Genomic DNA, 23,313 nt, shown 5'->3' with positions numbered 1-23,313 from the left:
GCGCCCGCATCATATAAAAAAAAAAAAAAAAAACATATCCTCACTGGAAATATTCGGGGCAAAAAGAAACCCAAACCGAAAGAGATAAAAATTAAAACGTAGCACGACGGCGGAATAATTGGCAAGCACAGTCGTCATTGATTGTTATGTCTGACACCTTGGCTCGAGTTCAACACACCCCGCGACCCCGCCACCGCAACCACCGCCGTCGTCGTATGTTATATATGTATACCGGTAGCTGCAGCTGCGGCGGCGGAGCTCTACGACGTCGGTGGCTGCCCCAGCATCACCGCCGTCGGGTACCCCGACAAAATTGTGAGTACCTTCCATTCCATCTCTCTTCCTTCTACTCGTGATAACGATATTATATATGCTCCTTACTGTCCTCCGTTTATATAGCTACCCCCACCCAAACGTTTACAAACACAACCCTCGCTGATCATGACCCGCGGAGGAATTTTCTTTTTGAGACCGATCCAATAAGTCTCGCTAAGAGCGTAGGAAGATCGGAATTATATATTTGGAATGCGCGGTGGTAATAAACGCGCGCTTGCCATATTATAACGCGATGTGACAACTAACAATCTCGTGGTGTTTTTTTTTTCACATTTTTCCGATTAAATGGGGAAGAGAAAGACTTTACCGTCGTCATTACATAAGAGCATTTATTTTGTTGTATTTTATAATATTATAATAATATGATATACGATTACATATTTTTATACCAGCACTTTACACTACACACTGTTAACCCGCATTACTATAATCATTGCTAATACAGTTCATGTCTAGCCAAACATAGAAAACACTATAACAATCAATTAAGCTTTCATTATAAAACATTATTATTACCAAGAATATTGTAAAGCACAATAACCGCAGTGATGGCAACAAAACCGACTTTCGGTATAATATTTTATTTTAATCGATTATGTGCATTTCTTTTGTTGTAATATGTTTTTCAATAAGATACGTTATTATTTCAACAATAAAACCTTATAAATTTTGTTGACATAAATCATAATATTATTATAAAACATCTTAGTACAAAAACCAATAAAGACATTTTGCCTCATTTTTAATTTTAAAGTTTTGAAGTCTTTAATGTTTTCAAAAACGTATATTATACAATATGTATAACGTTTTATTATTATGTATTTCTTTTTTCTGCAGGAGAAACCTAAGTGACTAAAGAATAATACAAATGTTTAAATACGTTATTATCGGTAACTTACAAACTTATTTTAAAATTTTTGTATAATATTAATATTAAAATTAAATTAAATTAAAATTTAATTTAATATACAAATTACTTACATCAAATACAATAACTCAAAAATATTGACTTTTTACCGACATTTATAGAAAGGAAACTGAAAAAGTAGAAAACCATAAAATATTATAACGATTTGTTTAATATTAATTTTGTCTAATTTGATATGAAATTAAATTATCAATATTTTATGGAAATCTCAAGCCCCAAGATTATATTTTTAAATTTAACTTTAAGTTAATTTTTATTCTTAAATTACAGCCTATTATATCAACTAATAAGAAAATCAATTTCATCAAAAATTAATGTTCCGTTTTTCGTTTTTTTTTATTTTTTTGTTGCTTAAATTTTCTAAAATATTTTGAAAAGTTCTAATAAATATCTACTAGCTAATAAGTTTTAACCTCCTAAACTAGATTTAATTGTCTTCCAGAAATCTCTATCAAAAAATTAAAATTTAGAACTTTTATACTGCCAAACGACGACGATAGGTCCAAAAAAAATGATACTCAATTATACTCATCACTGTAAAATACTAAAATAAATTAATTCACCACTCCACTCAAAATGAAAAATACAATTATTATAATAACATAATTTAGATACTCAAGTTTGTATATTACTAAGTTAATTATGACATTGCAAAAATACACTTTCTAATGGCACATACAGAAATATTATTATGTTGCAGTGAAGTTTGAAAAATTAGCTTAATAGTATTATTACTAATGACATTTTACTGCATCTAACTTAAAACATCAAACAAAAATATAATTTTATTGAATATGTTTTAAATAGCAGCTAATTATTTGATTACATTTGCAATCAGACTTGTGATACACATTATATGGTTTTCCTAGAAGATAGGTCAGATTTTATGTTTAGTTAATTTATTGCATAATGCATTCACAACGAAATTATTCGTGTTACTGATTTATAATGACTAAAGTGTTGAAAATGTTTTAAGTTTAAATATTTTTTATAACTCACAGTGTCAAGTTTTTGGCTACAAATACTTTATTTACTTCCTTATTTATTATATTATAATATATATATATATATCGTATTTATATATTTTAATATAACAGTTAACAATTTCCGTAAGCGAATGTCTAATATTTCAATCATTATTTGTTTTGTTTTCTTATATTCGCGTAATATTATTACGTCCTTCAATATTATAGTTCATCTGACAGACAATATCAGTACATTTTGAGTACTACCTACTTCCACGAATATATTTCAGGCCAAGGAAACAAAATAAATACTGTCTCGGACATTTATTTTAGAAGGTTAGATAATTTACATTATTTTCACCTAATCCACTATTTAATTTTGAGTCGTATGAACGATTTTGATTATATTAAAGAAATATAATTTTCCAAAAAAAATAGAGACACAATTATTTATAATCAGATTTATAATAGAGCTAAAATAAAAATTATTTCTTATATTTTTCTTTAGCTGACATTCAATATTATGTAACAGCTGTTTTGTCCCAAAAACCCAAACAGTATACATTGATACCAAAAATCGGAAATTCAAACTTGAAAAAGAAATAATGATTACCTTATTATGTTTGAATTTTCTTATATTTCATAGTCATTAGTTGATAATGTCGATTTGTGTGATATACTATTTGTATTTTAAATAAAAAAATATAATTTCTACATAAACTTTTTTCAAATCAATATCATTCATATAACATTTATATTCAAATAATAAACAAATACCCAATGTATACATAACAAGAGTTGGGTCCTTTGCAAAAACGGGTTACAAAATCGAGGAAATTAACTTTTTTCATTACGATAATCGTAGATTGTATATAACGTAGGTATAATGAGTATATTATAATATCAGTTACGTACACAGTTTATTTTTAACCTACTTACTTTGATACAAACGTAATTTTTACTTAAGTACCTATATCATAAAATATATGGTAGAATTACCAGTTACCTTCTTCGCATCCAGCATATTATAAAACATTAGTACATCAGTGAACTCTCACTTAAGGTAAAACATCATCATGGAGAATATAACAAATTTATTTTTACCCAACTAAACTTTCAGTAATTATATCTTGTAAATTAAAATATGAATTATGATAAATTCGTTGTTATAAGGTTTTTTTTTTAAACAAGTAAACAAGTTTTGACATTAGTTTTAAGGATTTAAAAATTAAAATTCGTGATCCATGTTGTACACGAGAATATATTATGCATTAGCAGGTATTACTTAATTTTATCATCTGCAGTGTATATACGCACGGCATATATATTATAATTTATAAAAATTATTGAACTCGCTCGCAGCGTTAGGTAGTCAATTATTCTACTAAAACGTCTTCTCTGTACACAGGGAGATGAGAAATGTCCCCGACCTTATATACATATCTCCCGAGGCTACTGCGATCAAGACGAACGGGTGGCGGCAGCCGGTCGTGTATATACGCTCGGCGATTTCACTAATTCCCGGAGCAGACAGACAGTGTCAAACGGCCGTCGTCACTGACACTATATACATGCACAAACGATTGGGATTATATTGCGTTGACTGTGGCGGCTGGCGTGTCAAGGCATTTAGTCGTATAGGTCGTTGTACTCGGCCAACGCGATAGTCGAGTTCTGGCATAATAATAAAATATATAGTTAGTGGTAATAAACTATTAATAATTTATTTTCATAACTACCCCAAGTGCATCTGCGTAACTATAGATGAAGGAATAGCGCACGTCTTAGTTTCTCAATAAATAGTTTTACACCCCTCCCCCACCATCTCATTACTCCCTATGTAAGTATATAATAATATATATTTTCGATATATATTTTTTATTGATTTGATACATATGTTGTTAAGACAATGTTATACTCTGTAGTCATTTAACTTCGAAAAATGATATTGTTCTTTTAAATGAAAACAATTACGCATAATAAGACCAACATATAATATTATATACATTTTATATAATGAATATGTAATATTTATAACATTTATATATCATACTATTTATAGTTATTTTAATTATTTATAATTGTTAACAATTATTACTTAATTAGGTTGTTATAAAACATTTTACCAAATTATAATCTGGTTTAAAATATAAAAATCGTAAATTTATTAAAAATGTCTCACAAAAAATAGTACAATGAAATACAAGTAAGTCCACTACTCCCTTTCTCCAACGTAAAAGAAATAAGGCGAAGCTAGAGGTGAGAGGGGTGTGAAATTGTACAAATTCCTTGCTAAAAACCAAAACATTGAAATTCAATATACCAAGTCTATAAAAAAAAAAAAAAACAAAAATAAAAATAAAAATCATAGTATTGTTAATATTATTAGATGAAAATAAAATAGAGATAAGCCATAAAAGTCCACTTATTACAATAAGGGCCATTCTTACAAATTACAATGTCCGGTTAAGTGTCGATTAAAACTAACCGGTAGAATTCTATCGGTTAGCTCGTGATGAACTTTTTCGTTAGCGTTTTCAAGCACTAATCGAACATTGTAAAAACGGCCCTAAGTAGAACAATTTTCACTAAAATCAAAAAAGATCGTTAAAATTCTGATGGTATTTTTTGATAATCTGGAGTTATCCATCACGAATTTCTACATTAAAAACAAACTTTAAACCAATAATACTATCTAGAAGTATTAAAACGTGTCCAGGAAAAAGTAAGAAGGAAAAGACCTGATGTGTGGAAAAAACTCTTGATTCCTCCATCACGACAATAATGCTCTGGCGCACACATCACTGTTGATTCATGATTTTTGCGTGAAAAATCATATGACCGACGTGCTTTTTCGTCAGCCGTATTATCTTGGTTTGGACCCAGCAGACTTTTTTTTATTTCCTAAAATCTCCATCGAATAAACAAGGATTTACGATAATAAATGAAATAAAAGAAAATTCACTAACGGAACTACGTGTGATTCTAGAAATGTTTTCTAAGACTACTTTCAATAGTAAAAATGTCATTAGCAAATAGCAAGTGTATAAACCAAGCTAGATAATACTGTGAGGGTGATAAATCTCAATTATATCTTGAAGTAAGCACCATGTTAAAAAAAAAAAATCAGAAACTTTTTGAACAGACCTTGTATAAAAAGCTTCCTCCCCTTTTCAGGCCAAAAATAGAAAATAGTGTGATAATATGAAAAACTGAAGAAAAAGGAAGTATTTAGAACTTCTTCAAGAAAAAATCGTATAGGTACAGTTATTTAATAAGTATATAGTATTGTCAGAAAAACGATAAGGGTATATAAAAGACTGTTCTTTTCTATACCTACTTATAAATACATATATATATATTTAAAAAGTATTATAAAAATAATATAAAGATAAGGATACATATACTATAATACCTTAAAATCATTAATATTACTTTAAAATGTACACTATATTTTTTATAGGTAGTTAATACTAATGATATTATGTTAAACATATTTTTAATATTGATTACTTGATTGTATTAATGCTCATTTAAGTTGAATGTATTCAATAAACAGTTACCTATACATTTAATATTATGCAGTGATATAACCCATTAACATATTAATTTAGTCAACATATTATACATTATTATTGTTATTAAAATATTTAGTTTGTTAGTCTATTTTTTACAATTAAGTTAGTTTATAACACAAAAAAAAAAACTGAGAAAGGTAAACATCTCGGTAAACATATTTCGATATTCCATTATTGTATAGTCTATTAAGAAAATTAAAACGAAACCAATACCAAACATTTAATTTTATAAAGTGATCTATATATGAAATGTATTATTTCTAAATTTATTAATTTTATAAATTGTAATACTGTACCTAGACATTTTTCTCAGTTGATTTATGTTAAGAGACTTATCGGTAAAACATTTTTATTATAAATATATTCATTTTAAATTAATATAATATAAATAATAAATTATTTATTATTATTTATTTGCAACTTACTTGAATAGGGCGTATTTACATTCATCGAGTATCGTATAACCGTTTGGAGTACTAACGACTAACTGGAGTACCGAACTAACGTTATAACTCATAAATGATTTATGACAAACAATAAATAATAATTAATATCATCTATCATTTTAACATGTCCAGCAAGTTTGGAATGTCGATTTTGATTTTGTAAATGATACTAAGTCAAAATAGTTTTTTGCACGGGCTATTTTATCGTATGTATTGTATAGTTAACAACTCTCTATTGAATAATTTAATTTACTTATTTCTTTTTCATTGTATCTCCCATACCCTGAAGAGTGGAGACTTAAAATTAAGTCTAAAAATAAATATCATGGTCTAAAACACCAATTATATTAGTATACACCTATTTACGACAATTCCAATGAACAAAACAAAAATTACCTAAGATGTTATATTTGCGTATTCTCTATAAATTGGAGTAATTTTATTGGAATCATAATGAACCATGTTCATAATAAAACTAGAAAAAAGAATAATCGGAAAAAATATCGAAACATTTGTTTATTGTTACCTGTTGGTATCAATACAGTTTATATTATTATAATTAAATTTAGTTATACTAAAATGATCTCTGGTAATATGGCGTTTTAACTAATGTATATTTTGTAGATGAAATAGACAATAGACAAAATAAAAATTTAAAAAAAAAAACAAAAAATATTTTTTATTTCCAACATTTGATGCGTTTTATTTTTTTCGAAGTTTGGACATTTCTTTAAAATTCAAACTATTTTGGAGTTTGGATTAATTATAGAATTTCAAACTTTTTAATCCAGTTTGGTTTATATCGGTTTGACTTTCAAACTTTAACCGAATAACTTAAATTTAATTCAATTTTTTGTCTCACCTCTAATACATTAAAATATAAATTATGATTTTTATAAATAATACCTATTATGTATAATATTATATATATACGTAATAATACATTAATATGTACATAATATGTACCTACTAAAAAATCTACATACGATGCATACCTATAAATATAATTCAACTATACTTTTACAAGGTTAAGTAAACTCGAACTCCATTTACATTATTATATAAATATTTGAATATAATATATTTTAAATAACAGTCGAATAACTGTCTATATTATATTCTTAAAAAAGATCTTCGTATGATTAATACAGTTGGTCGATGATGTATCTTACCATGCGCTTTCTCTCCGCAAATAAATGTCTAATCATTACGTTTAGAAGTTCTCGAAAGGATAAATAAGATAACGAAGTGTCCGCGTACACACTGGTCGGACATTTGCGAGGTCATTTATCTCTTGACTTGGAGGTAACAAACGGACGACAAGCAAACCGAATGCAAGACGCAAATACTCACCACTCGTACCGATAACATGCAACGTTAAGACTAACGCAGGAACGCTCATCGCACACTCGCTCTACCGCTCTACCGTATGAACTCGTATTTTCACACCGTCACACATTATAGTGACCTGAAATTCGACCACTTTAAACAGTTAGACCTCTTTGTGTTACGCAAAGATTAGTGAGTTTTATTTTGACATCCTACTCCTAGACAGAATAATGATAATACGCCGGTAATATAGCCCAAATAACCTTGTGACCACTTTAAAAATGCATTAAAACCACGCGGACTGCATGCACAGTTACATTTATAACAAATATAAAAATTGAAATTAAAATATTTTAAAAAAGTGTAAAAAGGTCGCGGGCTATCCAAGGTGGGTTGTTGGTTGGATACCCCTGGTCTATACGACCTCTCCGAGATTAAAACGTACGGGCCGCCAGGCCGCCAGGTTAGGTGTGAATTGTGGATTGGGGTATTAGTCCACGGCAGAGTATTATAATATTATCCGGCTAATCCCTGTGACGACTGACGAGGGATATTCCGTTATTTACCGTGTCTTATTCGAAATATACATCGCACACCTCGTATGCTTGATCTATAATCAATTGTTGTCACGACAGACACCTATAATATAAACGGTCACTGTGCATGACTATTTTCCAAAACAAGTTGACAGAAAAAAATAAAAAATATAGTGGTTCGTGGTGCATATTCGCTCGTTATGGTACTTACCAAGTTGGTTGTCTAAGAATGGTTTAAACTCGTTTGTCAAATATTATAGCTATGAATTAAGATCGTGTAGAAATAGGATTTCATCGATAGACCCATGAGCCCGAAAAATATCCAATTTTGTCGGTACATATTTTCGATATGTTATAATCATATGCTCAAAAACGAGTACCAACCATTATATTTCCATAGTCTTAGAAGCAGTCAATGAGGCCAGCCGTTCTCTTTTTTCCACCCATTACTCATAGTGCGCAATGCACCAAAATTATAATATATTTACTATATATATAATATAGTATTATTTTAATATATAATATAATAAAATAGCAATATATTATATTTATATGTTTGTAGGTTTCATTATTATTTTCGGTTAGCGACTTTCATTTTCTGAGGATTAAATGTCAAGAGCAATGCGTCAAGATAAGACGCACTCCAGTCAAATATTTATATAGGTATATATTAATATACTATTCACAGGAGACAGTGAGAGCCTTGTATACGTGCCTTACAACCGTTTTTATTAAAAAATTTTCATTTGCATATAATTTTGTGTATCTAAAATATTATGTAGCTTTATAAAATAAGACCTTCTTAAGACGAATTCTCATAAGTATAACTTCAACAGACGTCGCAGATCGTCACTGTTTATGAGGGGATGATGATGTAAGAGGACATTCACCTATTGTCGTGATCTATTTTTAAAGAATATATGTATATAATATGTAGTAGTCGTATCAATGTCGGGTATTGTTGTTATTGTTGTCGAAATCAAGAAAGTGACCATCAATGCACAATTAAAAAGTCATTATATTGTAATAATATATTATTATAGTGGTTTTGTTTTTGGTTTTGTCGACTATTATTGTGAAACAATAAAGACTGTCTAGTGTAGTTATTGTATTATGTTTTGTTGCAAAGAACACTATTTGCATCTAGTGACGTTTATACGTTTTATTTGTTTTATCAGGTCCATTAGTACCACTAACTATGAATTCAAAATGTTTTACTTTAAGTATTTAAGTATTATATACTTCAATAGTAACAGTTTATATAATAAAATTCAAAAATTATAATTCAAATCTTATCTCCGATTCGCAAAAAAATAAATATATATATTTTTTTATGTTTGAGGTATCACCGTATCGGGAATTTATTCTGAGCAGACACGTCAATATATTATTTTAGGACATTTCAATTCACGATAAATTTTCAGTCCTAATTTTGAGGACAATTTTAACAGTATGCAACACTGAAAAAATGCATCACTTATATAGGCATAATTTATAAGTATTCGATTTATAGTATTTGACCGTTATCTGCTATACATAATATAAAAGGTATTACCTTTAATAATATGTTATGTAAAAATGTAATATTAAATTTGTTTTAATCAGTGAAAATACATTAAACATCTTAGACTAATTCCGAATATAATGTTGTTAAGTATATAAATTTAGTTTGAGTATATTTAAAACTGAAAACAAATAAATAATCGGATCAACATGTCCTTAAGATATGGATTGATCTACTTCCCACAAATATTTTAATATCTAGATCAAAATGTTGACTTATAATTTATGTTTATACATCAAGTATAATGTTGGGATTATTTGGGATTTTTAGGGGAGTTAAGAAATTATATTGTTTGCATTATACAATTTAATTTTATTTAGTTAACCTTGAATATAATCAACAATAAATAAACTTATATTTTTTTAACATAATTTAAAAGACCCGGAAACTCATTTCACTGAATTTTCAATAAAAAATATTAGTTAGTTTTGAAATATTTAAAAAAATAATGATAAACAATGTCTTACTTAATACCAAAAATATAAAAGCACAAATTTTTTATTTTTTAATCATATTCATCAATATAAATCATTTTTTATCTAAGTCTTGTAGTTTATATATACATAATTTTTTCAACTAAATTCAATACAAGGACTTTAAATTAAAAAATATTTTTTGTTGTATGAACTTCTAAGTTTTAGTAAAAATATAAACATACTTTTAATTTATAACTTAACTATAATCCAACAGTCACCATTGTGTATATATTAATAATAATAATAATATTATGTTATTAATTATATCACGCATAATGTGTATATATATGTCCATAATGTCAGAGTACTTACATTTAATATTTTGTTACCTTTAGCAATGTATAAACATTATAAAATTCAAACATTCAAACTATTCAATAAGTTAAGAAAACGTTTATGTAACAATATTTTGTATTAAGTCTTTGTCAGATACCTTTTATTAGAATTAAAACAAAATGTTTAAAAAAAGAAACTAGGTTAAGCTATATTAACTATTAATTAACTTCTAATATATAATAGATAAGAGTGGATAAAAGTTGGTTCTTTAATAGTAATCGCCTAATGCAGTCATTGTAGAACAAAACAGTAATAAAATTTTATATTTTAATTGTTTGTATTTATTAGTGAACGAATTGGAAGCATTCGAAGAACTTATATAACAATGTGAGTAATATATTTGTGTCACTGATGTATACAATTTTAGTTTGTATAAAGTACAACTACCCCGAGTCGTGGCATACGTATGATAGATAAGAAGGTGGATATAAATATACACTATTGATTGTAGAAAAATATTGTTAAATACTTAAATTAGAATGATTTTATAATAGTGTAACAATGCAATTTACATACTGTAAAATGTATTTAGGCTAATTTCTACAGAAAGTGTGAAGTAAACGTAAACTACAAACATAGCTACAATTCTTGGGATTAATATGGTAAAGAATGCGAAAATATTTAAATTATAATAGTAAACAAATATCTTATTAGTTATTTTTTTCCATGAAATTTTTGTTATGTTGATTTAAAGAAATTTTAATTTGTAAATATTATTTAACAGAATATTTTCTACAAGAATTTTTATAAACAAAAACTGATAAACCAAAAAAACTTTTCTAACTTTTTTTTATAAAACACTTGACATTATTCAGTAAATACTGAAATGTTGGTCAATTCAAAATGTTGGATTTAAATAAACTTTTACTCATAACGATTTACATAATATACACCTTCAGACTGCATAATTTATTTTTCAATCTCCATAATATTCAGGTTTTATCTAGTAAATGTCTTATTATTTCACTTCAAACTTTTAAAAGTTCATCTCACATTTAAAAATGTATTTTTCTATATATAATTTCGTTTATTTTCTTTTCCTTAAATTATAATGTTGAAAATGATTTTATGCAAATCTAATGATAATATATAATTAGAGTTTTTAAAAGTAAAACGTTAAGTTTAAGTTTTACCTATATGGCACAACCTGGGAGAAAACGAAATTATTAAATTGATTCTAATTTATACGAACACCTGAATTAATTTATGGAAATTTATTAAATGTTAATGTATTATCGACTATAATATATTCTGATAATTTATAATACTGAAATGACTGAATCTAATCTGATGCATAAAATGATGCATCTGTAACTGAGACTGGTATAGGATTTGTATTTACCTGCTGTAGTTTGTACATCATACATAACATAATACTCAACAATCGCTATAAACATCCAGGGTTGTACTTATTTAGTTAGACAGTATAGATATAAGTGATATAACAAAAATTGACATTCGCTTTGACTCACTTATAATGTCATATTTAATTTAAAATTGAATATACTTATAGATCTTTCGACTTAAAAAACCAGTTACCTCATTTACCAATCCAATAAAAATTTATGAACACTTTACAATAAAAAATTCGGTGAATTGCAACATAAGAGATATGAGAAGCAGACATAATTGATCAAAGCGCAATAAATAATGGTGAAATACTATCTTTTTTATCACTAGTTAACAATTTACATTTACAAAATTGTAAATAAATACTGCATTAATTATAAAATGTTATAAAAAAAAAATATTATAAGAAATATAACACTTAATTGAACTCTGGCCAAAAAACAATAGTTAAAGCTGTAAAGAAGATGTCGTACTAAATAGACGTATAATTGGTTACACAACGATCTCACGTGGATACCTAATGGAAAAGACGAGAAATTTTCATTTTGTCAACGCGAGATACAAAAATCAACGGTTAAACACATTATCGACAACTGTCCAAATTTATCTAAGATCAAAATTAAATTCCACATGCCAGACGATCTATATATAAATAATTTGACCATTTCCAGATGTTAAAAGTGCATAAGACAATTAAAATATATAATAATTTAATACAAATATTTTTATTTAATGAAAACCCTGATATTAGCTAATAACTATAATAATATTATATACAGTTCACTTGCGTAATCAGAGCAGTATTTTGGAAATCATAATTTTTGATGTTTTTTCATATAATTTTTAATTACTTATTACAAATTCTAGCTAGTCAGTGTACATTTAATTTTAATTATGTCTATATCATGAGTAAAAAAGTATTGTTATACATTATACATTTTTCTTATAAACGTAGTTAATTATGTTTATTTAAAAAAAAAATTATTAAAGCTTTCAATATTTGATTTTTAATGTAAATTTAATTAATTTACCTCCACCCAAACCCCAGCTATTGCCGTGATCTTAATATTATTTTGATATTATAGACTATTCTCTGATAGTACCTAATTAACTTTAGTATTTACCAAGTTTATAATTTAAAATACTTACGAGTATTTGTTTTATTTTTACTTGACGTTCAAAATTATTACAGTTGAATTTATCGTTCAATATTATTTATTATTTAATTAGATTTATGCAAAGCGTAATATTTATATTATAATAATAAATGCAAATAATACAATAAACAATAAAACATATGGAATCAGAGAGCGCATATCCGATGTCTGATGCGTTCATTTTATTTTTTTCAAAAGCGCTAAACAAAGACAAAAGTTTCGTTTGCCGTTTTTTTTCTTGAAAAAACAATACAATAAAATTGTAGTTTATAGTACCTAAAACGTTATTATGCAGCAGAAGTCCGTGAGTAATGTATTATATTATAATATTAATTACGTATACCAAGATATATATATTATATACACCACGACCACTTATTGCAGTATTATTGTGCGCACGTGAGCTCACAATGAGTAATGAATAATGACATTAATATAAATAATAATACAGTTGAACGAACAACATCGACGCGCGAAGAACGGTATTATTATAATATTATAATATATTATATTATACTATATACCCACTCGCCACTCGAACACGGACGTGCAGAAATTATTCAGTTTGGTCGTTCTACGCTGTTATTATTATTATTATCATCATCGTTTTCGCTATGTTTTAATATAATATTTTATACGAGTCCTCGAACCGGCTAATTGTACTCTATGGGTATTGTGTGCGATTTTTATTTTTACTCGACGCATTATTTATGCGCACGGTATCACGTGTGTGTTTTTTACTTATATATAAAAAATATAATATTATATTATGCATACAAATAATGTACTGCAGCGGACGAGCGAGTTCGCAAGAGCGCAGTATAATGTGTAAGTCCGAGACAGAGGAGGCGAATGAACGCATTCAGTCACACGTCGTACTACACATGAGTTACATACGAATGGTGTCCGCTTCGTCATTTGAGGGTGTGTAATGTGTAATGTTTTTTTTATTATTATTATTTTTATTCATTGCGTTGTATGTGACGCCAAAATGCAAATTGTATCCTATTGTCTAGAAAAGTCTAAAAGCGAATAATAATAATAATAGTAATAACATGCATCGCGCTCACGTCACGGATGTATTCCCTGCTCCCTTTATGTTATGTTTTAAAACTATGTACATTTTGAACAGAGCAAAAAAAATGTCTATACCGTAAAAACAACACCACTCTGCTAAATGGTAGTTAATGCACTCGACGGATTACAGCGACCGACGTCTACGTTCAATAATTATATGCGTGTATACCACGGTTACGACTTACGATTGAATGCGTGTACTCGCAGACTTATCCGGTGTAACACGCTGCTGCAGTGTAATATATATATATATATATATATTAGGCATTTGTCATATATATATATTTATAATGTAGAACGTATATTATATATTATAATAGACTGGTGCTCGCCTTTCAGACCGTTATCCTAATTAAAATACTGCAGCAGTCGGTGTGAAAAGAAGTGTATAATATCAGCTATCTACGTACGTATAGATTATTATTATTTAGTAAATGTATATAGTGTGTATTATATACAGTGTGACAAGAAATAAAAACGAAGCGGTTATTTCACGAACGTTCAATATTGACTGAAATATTATTCGAATTGGGTATACGATTTATTTTGTACAAACACAATTATATAATAATAATGATCCACAGTTATTGATGATATCATAGAAGATAAATAAGAGCCATGCTAGACGCGATTCAAATAAATATTATAATTTATAGGCACGATGTTAACTCCTCGTCTATACGCTACGCTCTTAACTAGAAATAATTATAATATTTTACGCTGTATTTTTTATTTGTTTTTATTTTTTTTACTTGTAAAAGCAAATATATCAATTTTATGTATACAAATAACCTATTTGAAATATTCGTTTTAATTGCTGTATCACGCGGCATCACTCTGTACATATTATAACATACATCAAAATGTGCATACGCACACAGTCTGTTTCGTTTTTTTTAACGGTGATTCCCGTTTGTTTTTTTTATCATACACTCGTATTTCCTATGCACTGAGTGCATTGTTATTTTATTTTTTTTTTTAATTGTATACAGTATAATACGGTTTTGTTCACACGAAGGTCACTCGATTTTTATGAATCAGGTGTGCGACAATGGAAATAATTCCGTTAACCATAAATATTGACATAACCTTTAGTCAATCTACTATACATCCACTTGCTATGTACATGTGCTCACAGTCGATGAAGTGTATATGTTCTATATGATTTTATACTCTGTTGCGGATTACATAAAAGTATTGACGACACGTCTGTACATAAACAAATATATAACCATCTATTTTATTACTGGTATCAGACACAAAAAAAAACATAGTCTCACAACCAGTCACCAGACAACGCATGTATAGGTATCTTTAAACCTCCCGACTAAATGTGCGTCTTTTTAATATCGGCGCCTTCAGTTGTTGCTTTATTACCCGTCGGTCATCCAACATCATCTCAGTATTGTATAATAAAAATCAAAAATAACTATTATTAATTTTCAATTTTCGTGGCAAAAATAAGAGAAAAATCTTATTTAGTTACTGTTATCAGAAAGATTACTTAATATCAAAATATATGTTTTATAACAAAAATGAACTGATATTTTGTTTAGGTTTAACTAGATAGGTAGTGTAATATGTTTAATACTGCCTCTGTAATATTAAAATACGTACGAATGTTTTAAAGTTTTGATAATCTAAACAGCAATTTTTGACAAAACTAATTTTATCTGTTTACTAATTTTAATGTACCTAATATACCTAACACCATATAATTTTCCTAGTGCTTAGACTAGGACTAAAAAACCTAAAAAAAAAAATAAACTCAATTATTAATTCACAGAGGAAATATGAAATAACATTATAAGTAGATATGCATAAAATGCAACGTTATTTATTAATTTTATAAAATGTATTAATCTTGTTTAAATAAATATTATAAATAATATTTATACTAACACCCTCAGAGAGATTTTCGGGCCATCTCTATGATATTCGTCAAACAATAGACATTTATATCTAGGAGCTATATATATTATATACCTATATTAGTTATTAAAATACCTAAACTGTTTCATAATCATATGTACCTATTTATACATTTCCGTCAATTTACACTAATCAAAATATCAACACTAATAATAACTAAAATTTTTAATGACTATAGCATTTTAATAAATGATAATAAGTAGGTACCTACTTGAAGTATGTAATTACTATTTTGTAAATATATAATAAATTATTTATATAGTCAATAAAGTAATTTTGAAATGTATTACGCAATCATAATTAAATAGTTTTCCGTGTTGGAAGAATATTTTTATTATTATTACTAAACAATGAAGTATTTTAAGATATTTGTTAAAAATTACTTTATAGTTAAATGAGACGATTCTATAAATAATTATTAAATACGGAGGTCTAAAAAATAAAATGTTCCACTACCGGATTCCCGGTAAAATAATATTATAATTATTAATAGCTATATAATATGTAACTATGTAAGAACTAAATATTGACTCTATAATTTAAAAAATTATATAAATAAATTATAACGAATAATGACTAATGTTGTATGATACATTTGAGAGCATATATATACAAATAGATAATTAATGCTTAGTAATAATTATATCCAATAATTCTATACTCTACAAGGTATCTACAGAGTAACTGTTACGATATTTAAATTAAATGTAGAATATTACAGTAATTAGGTACTTATAAAAAATACTGTATTAACAATATTAATACTCAAAAAGATATAATTCATCATTCGGTTGAACTATGATACGTAGTTACCATTAAATAATTATGAATGCATATAATATGAAATATTTCATAAAACGTATCAGAGTAGTAGGTATACCTACAATTATAAAATATAATAACGATAATGTCGATCTTTCGATAATAGTGTCACTTAATGGACAATAAAGAAAAACAATATGATATAGAATATAGATATTATATAATATTTTCCGTCTGGGAATTCGTAGTTCGGAATGAGGGTTATTAGATACTTTTATGACGAAGCACGTTAAATTCTTGAGCTTATACTTTATAATGAGTTTTTAACTACCTATACCTATTTGCAAAGCGTTTATAGTTCAATCAGACATGCTTATAAATATAAAACGGTAAGTCGCAGACGGTATATTTAAAACGTTCTCTAATTTAAATAACTCATTTAACGCCTTAAATTATTCCGACGGAAGCAGTATTAATTCGGTACCTGCATGGTATTATTTGTGATGCGCCTGACTAGGAATCTATTTTACCACCTTATACCGTATGGTAATATGAGGTTAGTCCGACAAAACAGAGTATATTATTTCGACGACTCAGCACGAACTACACACGGACGTGTTTAATTATATGCTCGAATACAATGTACGGAACGAATGTAAAAGTGAAATAAACCGTTTATCGCGAAATAGGTAATAAATAACATTTCAATAATAATAATAATAAAATCGCGCAGGAGCGCATACTCACGAGATTGCGGTTGTTGATGCTGATGATGATAATGATTATGGTTATGATTCTGCTGATGATGGTTGTGGACTCGGTCGCCGTCGGCGGGTTTGGTCTGGTTAGGCCGATGATGCTGCGGCGGCGGCGGCGTCGTCGTCGGCAGCGACGGCGAAAGGGGTCGGCGGAACAGTAACGTGTCGGTGGCCGCGGCGATAGCGGCGGTCGTCGCGTTGTCGGCGGTCGCTATCACGACGGTCGTCGCGGCGGCAGCAGCGGCGGCGGCGGCGGCAGTAGCGGCGGCTTCGGCCACGCGGCCGCGGACGACGACGACATCACGACCGGCGTGCTGCTGGACGAGGTCGGCCGTCGCGTTTACGTCGGTGTACGCGGCCGCCCTGGAGCGCATGAGCGACAACGACGTGATCACGGCGGCCAGACAACAGATCGCCGGTAGGTAACAGCAGCCGCAGACGGTCAGTTTGCAGCCGGCCGTGGTCGTACGCGCGGGGCCGCCGACCGCGCCACCACCAACACCGCCCCCTCACCGACGACGGCGACAACGACAACACCGCCGCGACGACGCCGGCGCGATCACCACCGCCGCTGCTATCGCCGTCGCCTGTCGTTGCTGCTGCGACGATCGTCGACCGGCCGTCGGACGCGACGACGATAATATAGTTGTCGTTATTGTCGTTTTCGTTTTCGTTGTCCTTTGCGGAAAGGCCACAGTCCGCGGTCTTACCGCGGTGTCGCCTCGATGACGGAAGTCGACGACGGTGTTATTATTGTCGGTTAAGTATTTGTCGATCTCGTCGTTATTTCCACATCCGCCGCACATCGAGATCAGCCACACTCGGCTGCTCGGCCGGACTTTTTTCGCACTCTTATCATAACGGCAGCGTATATATAATATGTAGACAACGATAACGCCCGCTCTGAAACACACGTTACAGTATTATGCCACATGTACCGATAACAGTTGGATTTAGGCGTAGTATATAGTAATAATGACTACGTTGTAAAGTCGTCGTGAGAGACGGTATAGTAATCGATAATAGGATTCCGAAAAAAAAAAAAAGAAAACGATTCAGATGCTGTTGGCGACGAGGAGTCGTTACGACCCCTATGCGACTCTATACGCCACCCCAAATTCGGAGTGTACTATATACATACATATAGCGGCAAATAATAGTTCCTCGTCCGGTTCAACGATACCCACCACGAGCTTAACGAGTTTTGGGGGTTTTCGAGCGCTTAGTCAGCTTTTATTCCCGTGGTATTATCCTCGTACCTAATGCTCGTATACGAAATATATACGTACTTGCGTCTGTGGCAAATCTAATTTGTGTTGAATGCCATGATATTGTATGACTCGGTCTTACACATGACACGTGTAGATTGAGATTAGATTTTAATTCTATAATCATTTCTTATAATTGAGATAGACATATTACATTTTTTTTTTTTTAAATCAAATACTTTCTAAATAGTCTACGACTTCGACTATTTAAGTAAGCGTAGAGTTACAATTTATAATACTATATAATAGGTTCACCTGCACAATATATTATTATTTATTACTTTTTAGTGATAAGTTATAAGTTAACCGTGATGTCAACATAATAAAAAAAATGTAGTCGTGTATTATAATACGCAATTCGATTTTTTCTTATGAAAAGAAATTATATTTTAATAAAATATCTGATGGCTACGCATAAGCGTGACAAAAAATATTGCATTATGATTTTTAATACGCGTAGTTTTATTCGCATTTGAGACATATAATTTTAGTTCTTTTAAATTAAATTTGATATACTGTAACCTAGTATTATACATATATATTATTTATTATTTTGATATTTTTTACGACATAGGTTTTCTAAGTAGACTGCTGTAGTATATAGTCGTTATGCGCAGACTCAGCTAGGATAACGACGGGCAGGGTCGAACAAAGGCATGAGGATGCTTTCAAAGCACGCAAAAACTTTTCTTCCGGCGACACTACGGCGGCAGCAGGTCGGCGACGTCGTCTTTGTTGTTATTGTCGTTGTTTCCACCGCTGAGCTACGTCTTTATACGTCGACGATTCTAGGGCCAAAAACTCAAGCCACGCACGGGAAGAGGAGAAACCCACAGAGATAGTATAATATTATTTTTTGTCGCATGAGATAGGATATTACTTCAAACCACGGTTAAAATAAAAATATGTGATATATATTTATATAGAAAATTAAACCCAACCGAAAAAAAATCGGTGTATGAGAACTGAAACCTTTTGATAAACATTAAAATTAAATCAAACCATTATATTATAGGAAAGTATTATAAAAACCAATATTTCGACCTAAAGGTTTTTTGGTTTTTACAGGTTCATTTTAATTTTAATAAGTGCTTAAAAAATCGATCGAATCTCACTATGAAAATTTAAAATTTATATAGTATATTACCTATACAGTGCATTTTTATTATAATTAGGGTGGGAAAAATAGTTTTAAAGTGGGCGAATTTGAACATTATAATTAGAATTCCTTAGGTTCTTAAACGCACACCGTACATTATATAGTATTGCACGTTATAGAATTTTCACTGAAATATGTTTTATTGTTTTCTTGTATTTTATTTTTAGTATTTATAACATTTATAACATTATACGCATCACGTATTATATCATTTATATGATAACTTAATTAATCGGCGATAATTATGTTTAAATGTAGTACACTGACGTATAACACAATTAATAGGCTTTAATGCCATTTAGTGTTTAAGATGATATAAACACGTATGAAAAATGGGTATTACCAACAATGTAGGAATTCGTTTTTTAAATTATTCATAGTACAAAAAACCCAAACAAACTTTTAAAAATATTATTTTATTTTATTAAAAGTACGTTTTTGGCGTACCTACGTTAGTACATCAAAACATTGACCCTCTATAATAAATCAACCATAAATCAATATATTTTATTATTTCTTTGTTGCGTGCTAAGAGAATTTGAAAGTGCGTAATATGTATATGGGTTCATTTTTTTTTTTTTTTTTTACAAATTATAACAATAAAATACGTTGTGAATACTCGTATCATAAATAAAGGTGTAATAATATACTATGTAGGTAATTATAGTTAGTTTTACCGAAAATTTTAATGGCCGTAAAAGCTTATTGATTTTACGAAAAAATTGTGAAAAAATGTATTAATATCTACCAGAAAACGTCAAAATGTAAAAAATCAAAACCAGTTAAGCTACTCATTAAAAAAAAAAAAAAATTGAGTTTAATGTTTTAAATAGTCAGTCAATATCGATATAAATAATAAATCATAAATACGCAGTATAATATAGTTGTAGAACATAATTTAAACCAATTCTAATCGTATTAAAAATATTTCTGACGTTATTTATTACATCAAACATTAAACAATGGGTTTATTAAAAAATCAAATTCCTAGTAGATAATAACTCTATGGGTAATAGAAACAATTATTTTTTGTTTTATAAGTCATAATAATTAATTATTTAATTATTTTGAATTTAAAAATTAATTTATGAATATTTTATTATTTTATAATCTATAGAACTAATAAAATGCAAACTTTGAGCAATAACCAACCAAACGAATAAGTAACATAGGTAATAATTTACTTTTTATAGTGTACATGTTTATAATTGAATATGAATCTAAGTTATAAACGTTTTACATAAAATAATAAAACATAAGAATAATTAACGGTTTTAAGTGCAAATAGTAACTTTCATAATCCCACTTAAAATAATCAACTCTAAATGCCAATAGTTGGAAAATAGTTTGCAAATATTAGCATATGTATTGTAAAAGTTAGCAAATCTTTTTTGTGGTAGTTATAAATTATTTTCATTTAAATGGGCCAAGTTCAAGTAACTCGCCTACTTTGCCTAATCGCGCGTATCCCAATAAGCGCCAGTACTTAGCAGATAATAACAGATCTATTACCGAAGTTGACAAATCAAAATTCTAATTTCAGCGAATTTGTAACTAGGTAAATAATTTCAATCCATTTCAATCCAAAATCATTGTCTTAACTAAAAAAATATGTTAATTCATTTATTGTTTTTTTTTTTATCACTGTCAGGTATATGAAAATCTTTACATTAAACTAATATCTGCAATCTGCATAAAACAAATACTTCATTTTTATTTTTATTTATTAATACAAAAACGCTTTATAAATTGCATAATAATCATAATATTGTATTAATGTGCATTGTCATAGACTTATTTAAATTCATTACAAAAAGTTTATTATTACTATTTACTACTATTTACAGCTATGGAATATAAAAGTGAGCTAATTAGGAGTATTATATAGTTGAACATAGAAAGTATATTACAGTTTTGCATATAAACCTACATGTTTAGTGAAAATAAAAACGATTAAAATTTAGCAATTTAGGTACAAAAATTATCAATATTATAATATTGTTAAAACATATTTCACTTATTTTTATTATATTCCAATATACATTTATTTATGTATGATTTATTTACATAGGTAGTTAAAAAATATTTGGACATTATATTATAAGTAATTATTCTCTAAGTTTTGTTTGCAAAATATTCAAAATGTATAACCGAAATACTTTGAGTATCTAGAAATATTTTATTTACGAGTATATTAATAATTATTGTAGGTACAAATAATTTATTAAAAACTAGACTACTTTTTGTAACTAATAATATAATTAATAATATAATTGAGTACATAAAAATATTTATAAATTATACATAGGTAATTAAAAATGTATTCAAAATACATTGTCTTATTTGCTTTAAGTAAGTAGACAGTCTTATTTTGTTGAGGTATATCAACACGACTGCCACTATCAATACAATAATAATTAATAATATTAATAAAATTGATAAATTTAAACATAATTTGGCTAGATAAATTATGATTAAGCCGAATATATTTTATAATTTTCAAAACATAAAAATTCACTTGGATGTGAATTTTCCCGAGGGCTTCTTAATCAAGACTCAATAACGTTCATCTATATTATAATATAGTTAATATTTTTTGATTATAATTTATATTGTACTTATCTCTCGTCCCGTCACTGTGGCAGTTTTATCGTTATAACAAAAATTTAATTTGATCGTAGTATCATAGTAATAAAATTGTGATATTGATAAATTAATATTTACAATTTTCAGGTTCTCGCACATTATTTGTTTGTGTAATTTTAAATAGTTTCTTATTTTGTAATAGGTTAATTGTTTCATTATATTGTTTTAATCGTAAGTATTATTTTTTTTCAACTTAAAATTCTATTATAATGCTACAGCCTTAGAGCAGTCTATAAGTACTGCATAAAATAGAAACACAATACATAAATTAAAAACTGTATAGTCTATTCAGAATGGATTGAACTTTTTTTGTTTAAAATGTCATAAAAAAAATTAATATCATCTTCGCAATTATACGTTAATAAATAATATCTTATATTATATTCAGATATTTGAAACATTTTGTGTTCTCTATTTGTATTGTATTAGTTATTTTTTTTTTTTTTGTATTAAATTATTAAAACAAATAATAATAATGATATTGATATGGCTAATAAATTATTACTACTTTCCTACTTCCTGTTCATAATTTATTATGCATGATATAATGATATTATGTTAAATTTTATAGTAATTCCAGAATTATAGATAATTATTTTATCGAACAAAGCATATTATTTCAAAATGTATTATTCAAATAAGGTTTTATGAATTATAACTCATGAGCCATAAACAACTAGTCTAAATTTCGATTTATATTTTTCTCAGAA

General features: G+C 28.3%; 1 protein-coding gene across 3 annotated transcripts in view; it reads right to left on the bottom strand.

The window, feature by feature from the left end:
- Positions 1-23,313, bottom strand: part of LOC114130450 (uncharacterized) — a 55,531-nt gene that overhangs the window by 27,985 nt on the left and 4,233 nt on the right. For all 3 annotated transcript variants that reach the window (XM_050198658.1, XM_050198659.1, XM_050198660.1), the window contains exon 2: positions 17,520-18,433. In XM_050198658.1, the coding sequence (XP_050054615.1) occupies positions 17,520-17,904 (385 nt within the window). In that variant the 5' untranslated portion in view covers positions 17,905-18,433. The remainder of the gene's footprint in view (positions 1-17,519; positions 18,434-23,313) is intronic.

This window comes from Aphis gossypii, chromosome 1, assembly GCF_020184175.1.
Source record: "Aphis gossypii isolate Hap1 chromosome 1, ASM2018417v2, whole genome shotgun sequence".
In the NCBI taxonomy this organism is placed as follows: domain Eukaryota; kingdom Metazoa; phylum Arthropoda; class Insecta; order Hemiptera; family Aphididae; genus Aphis; species Aphis gossypii.
This window is presented reverse-complemented; position numbering and strand designations above follow the sequence as displayed.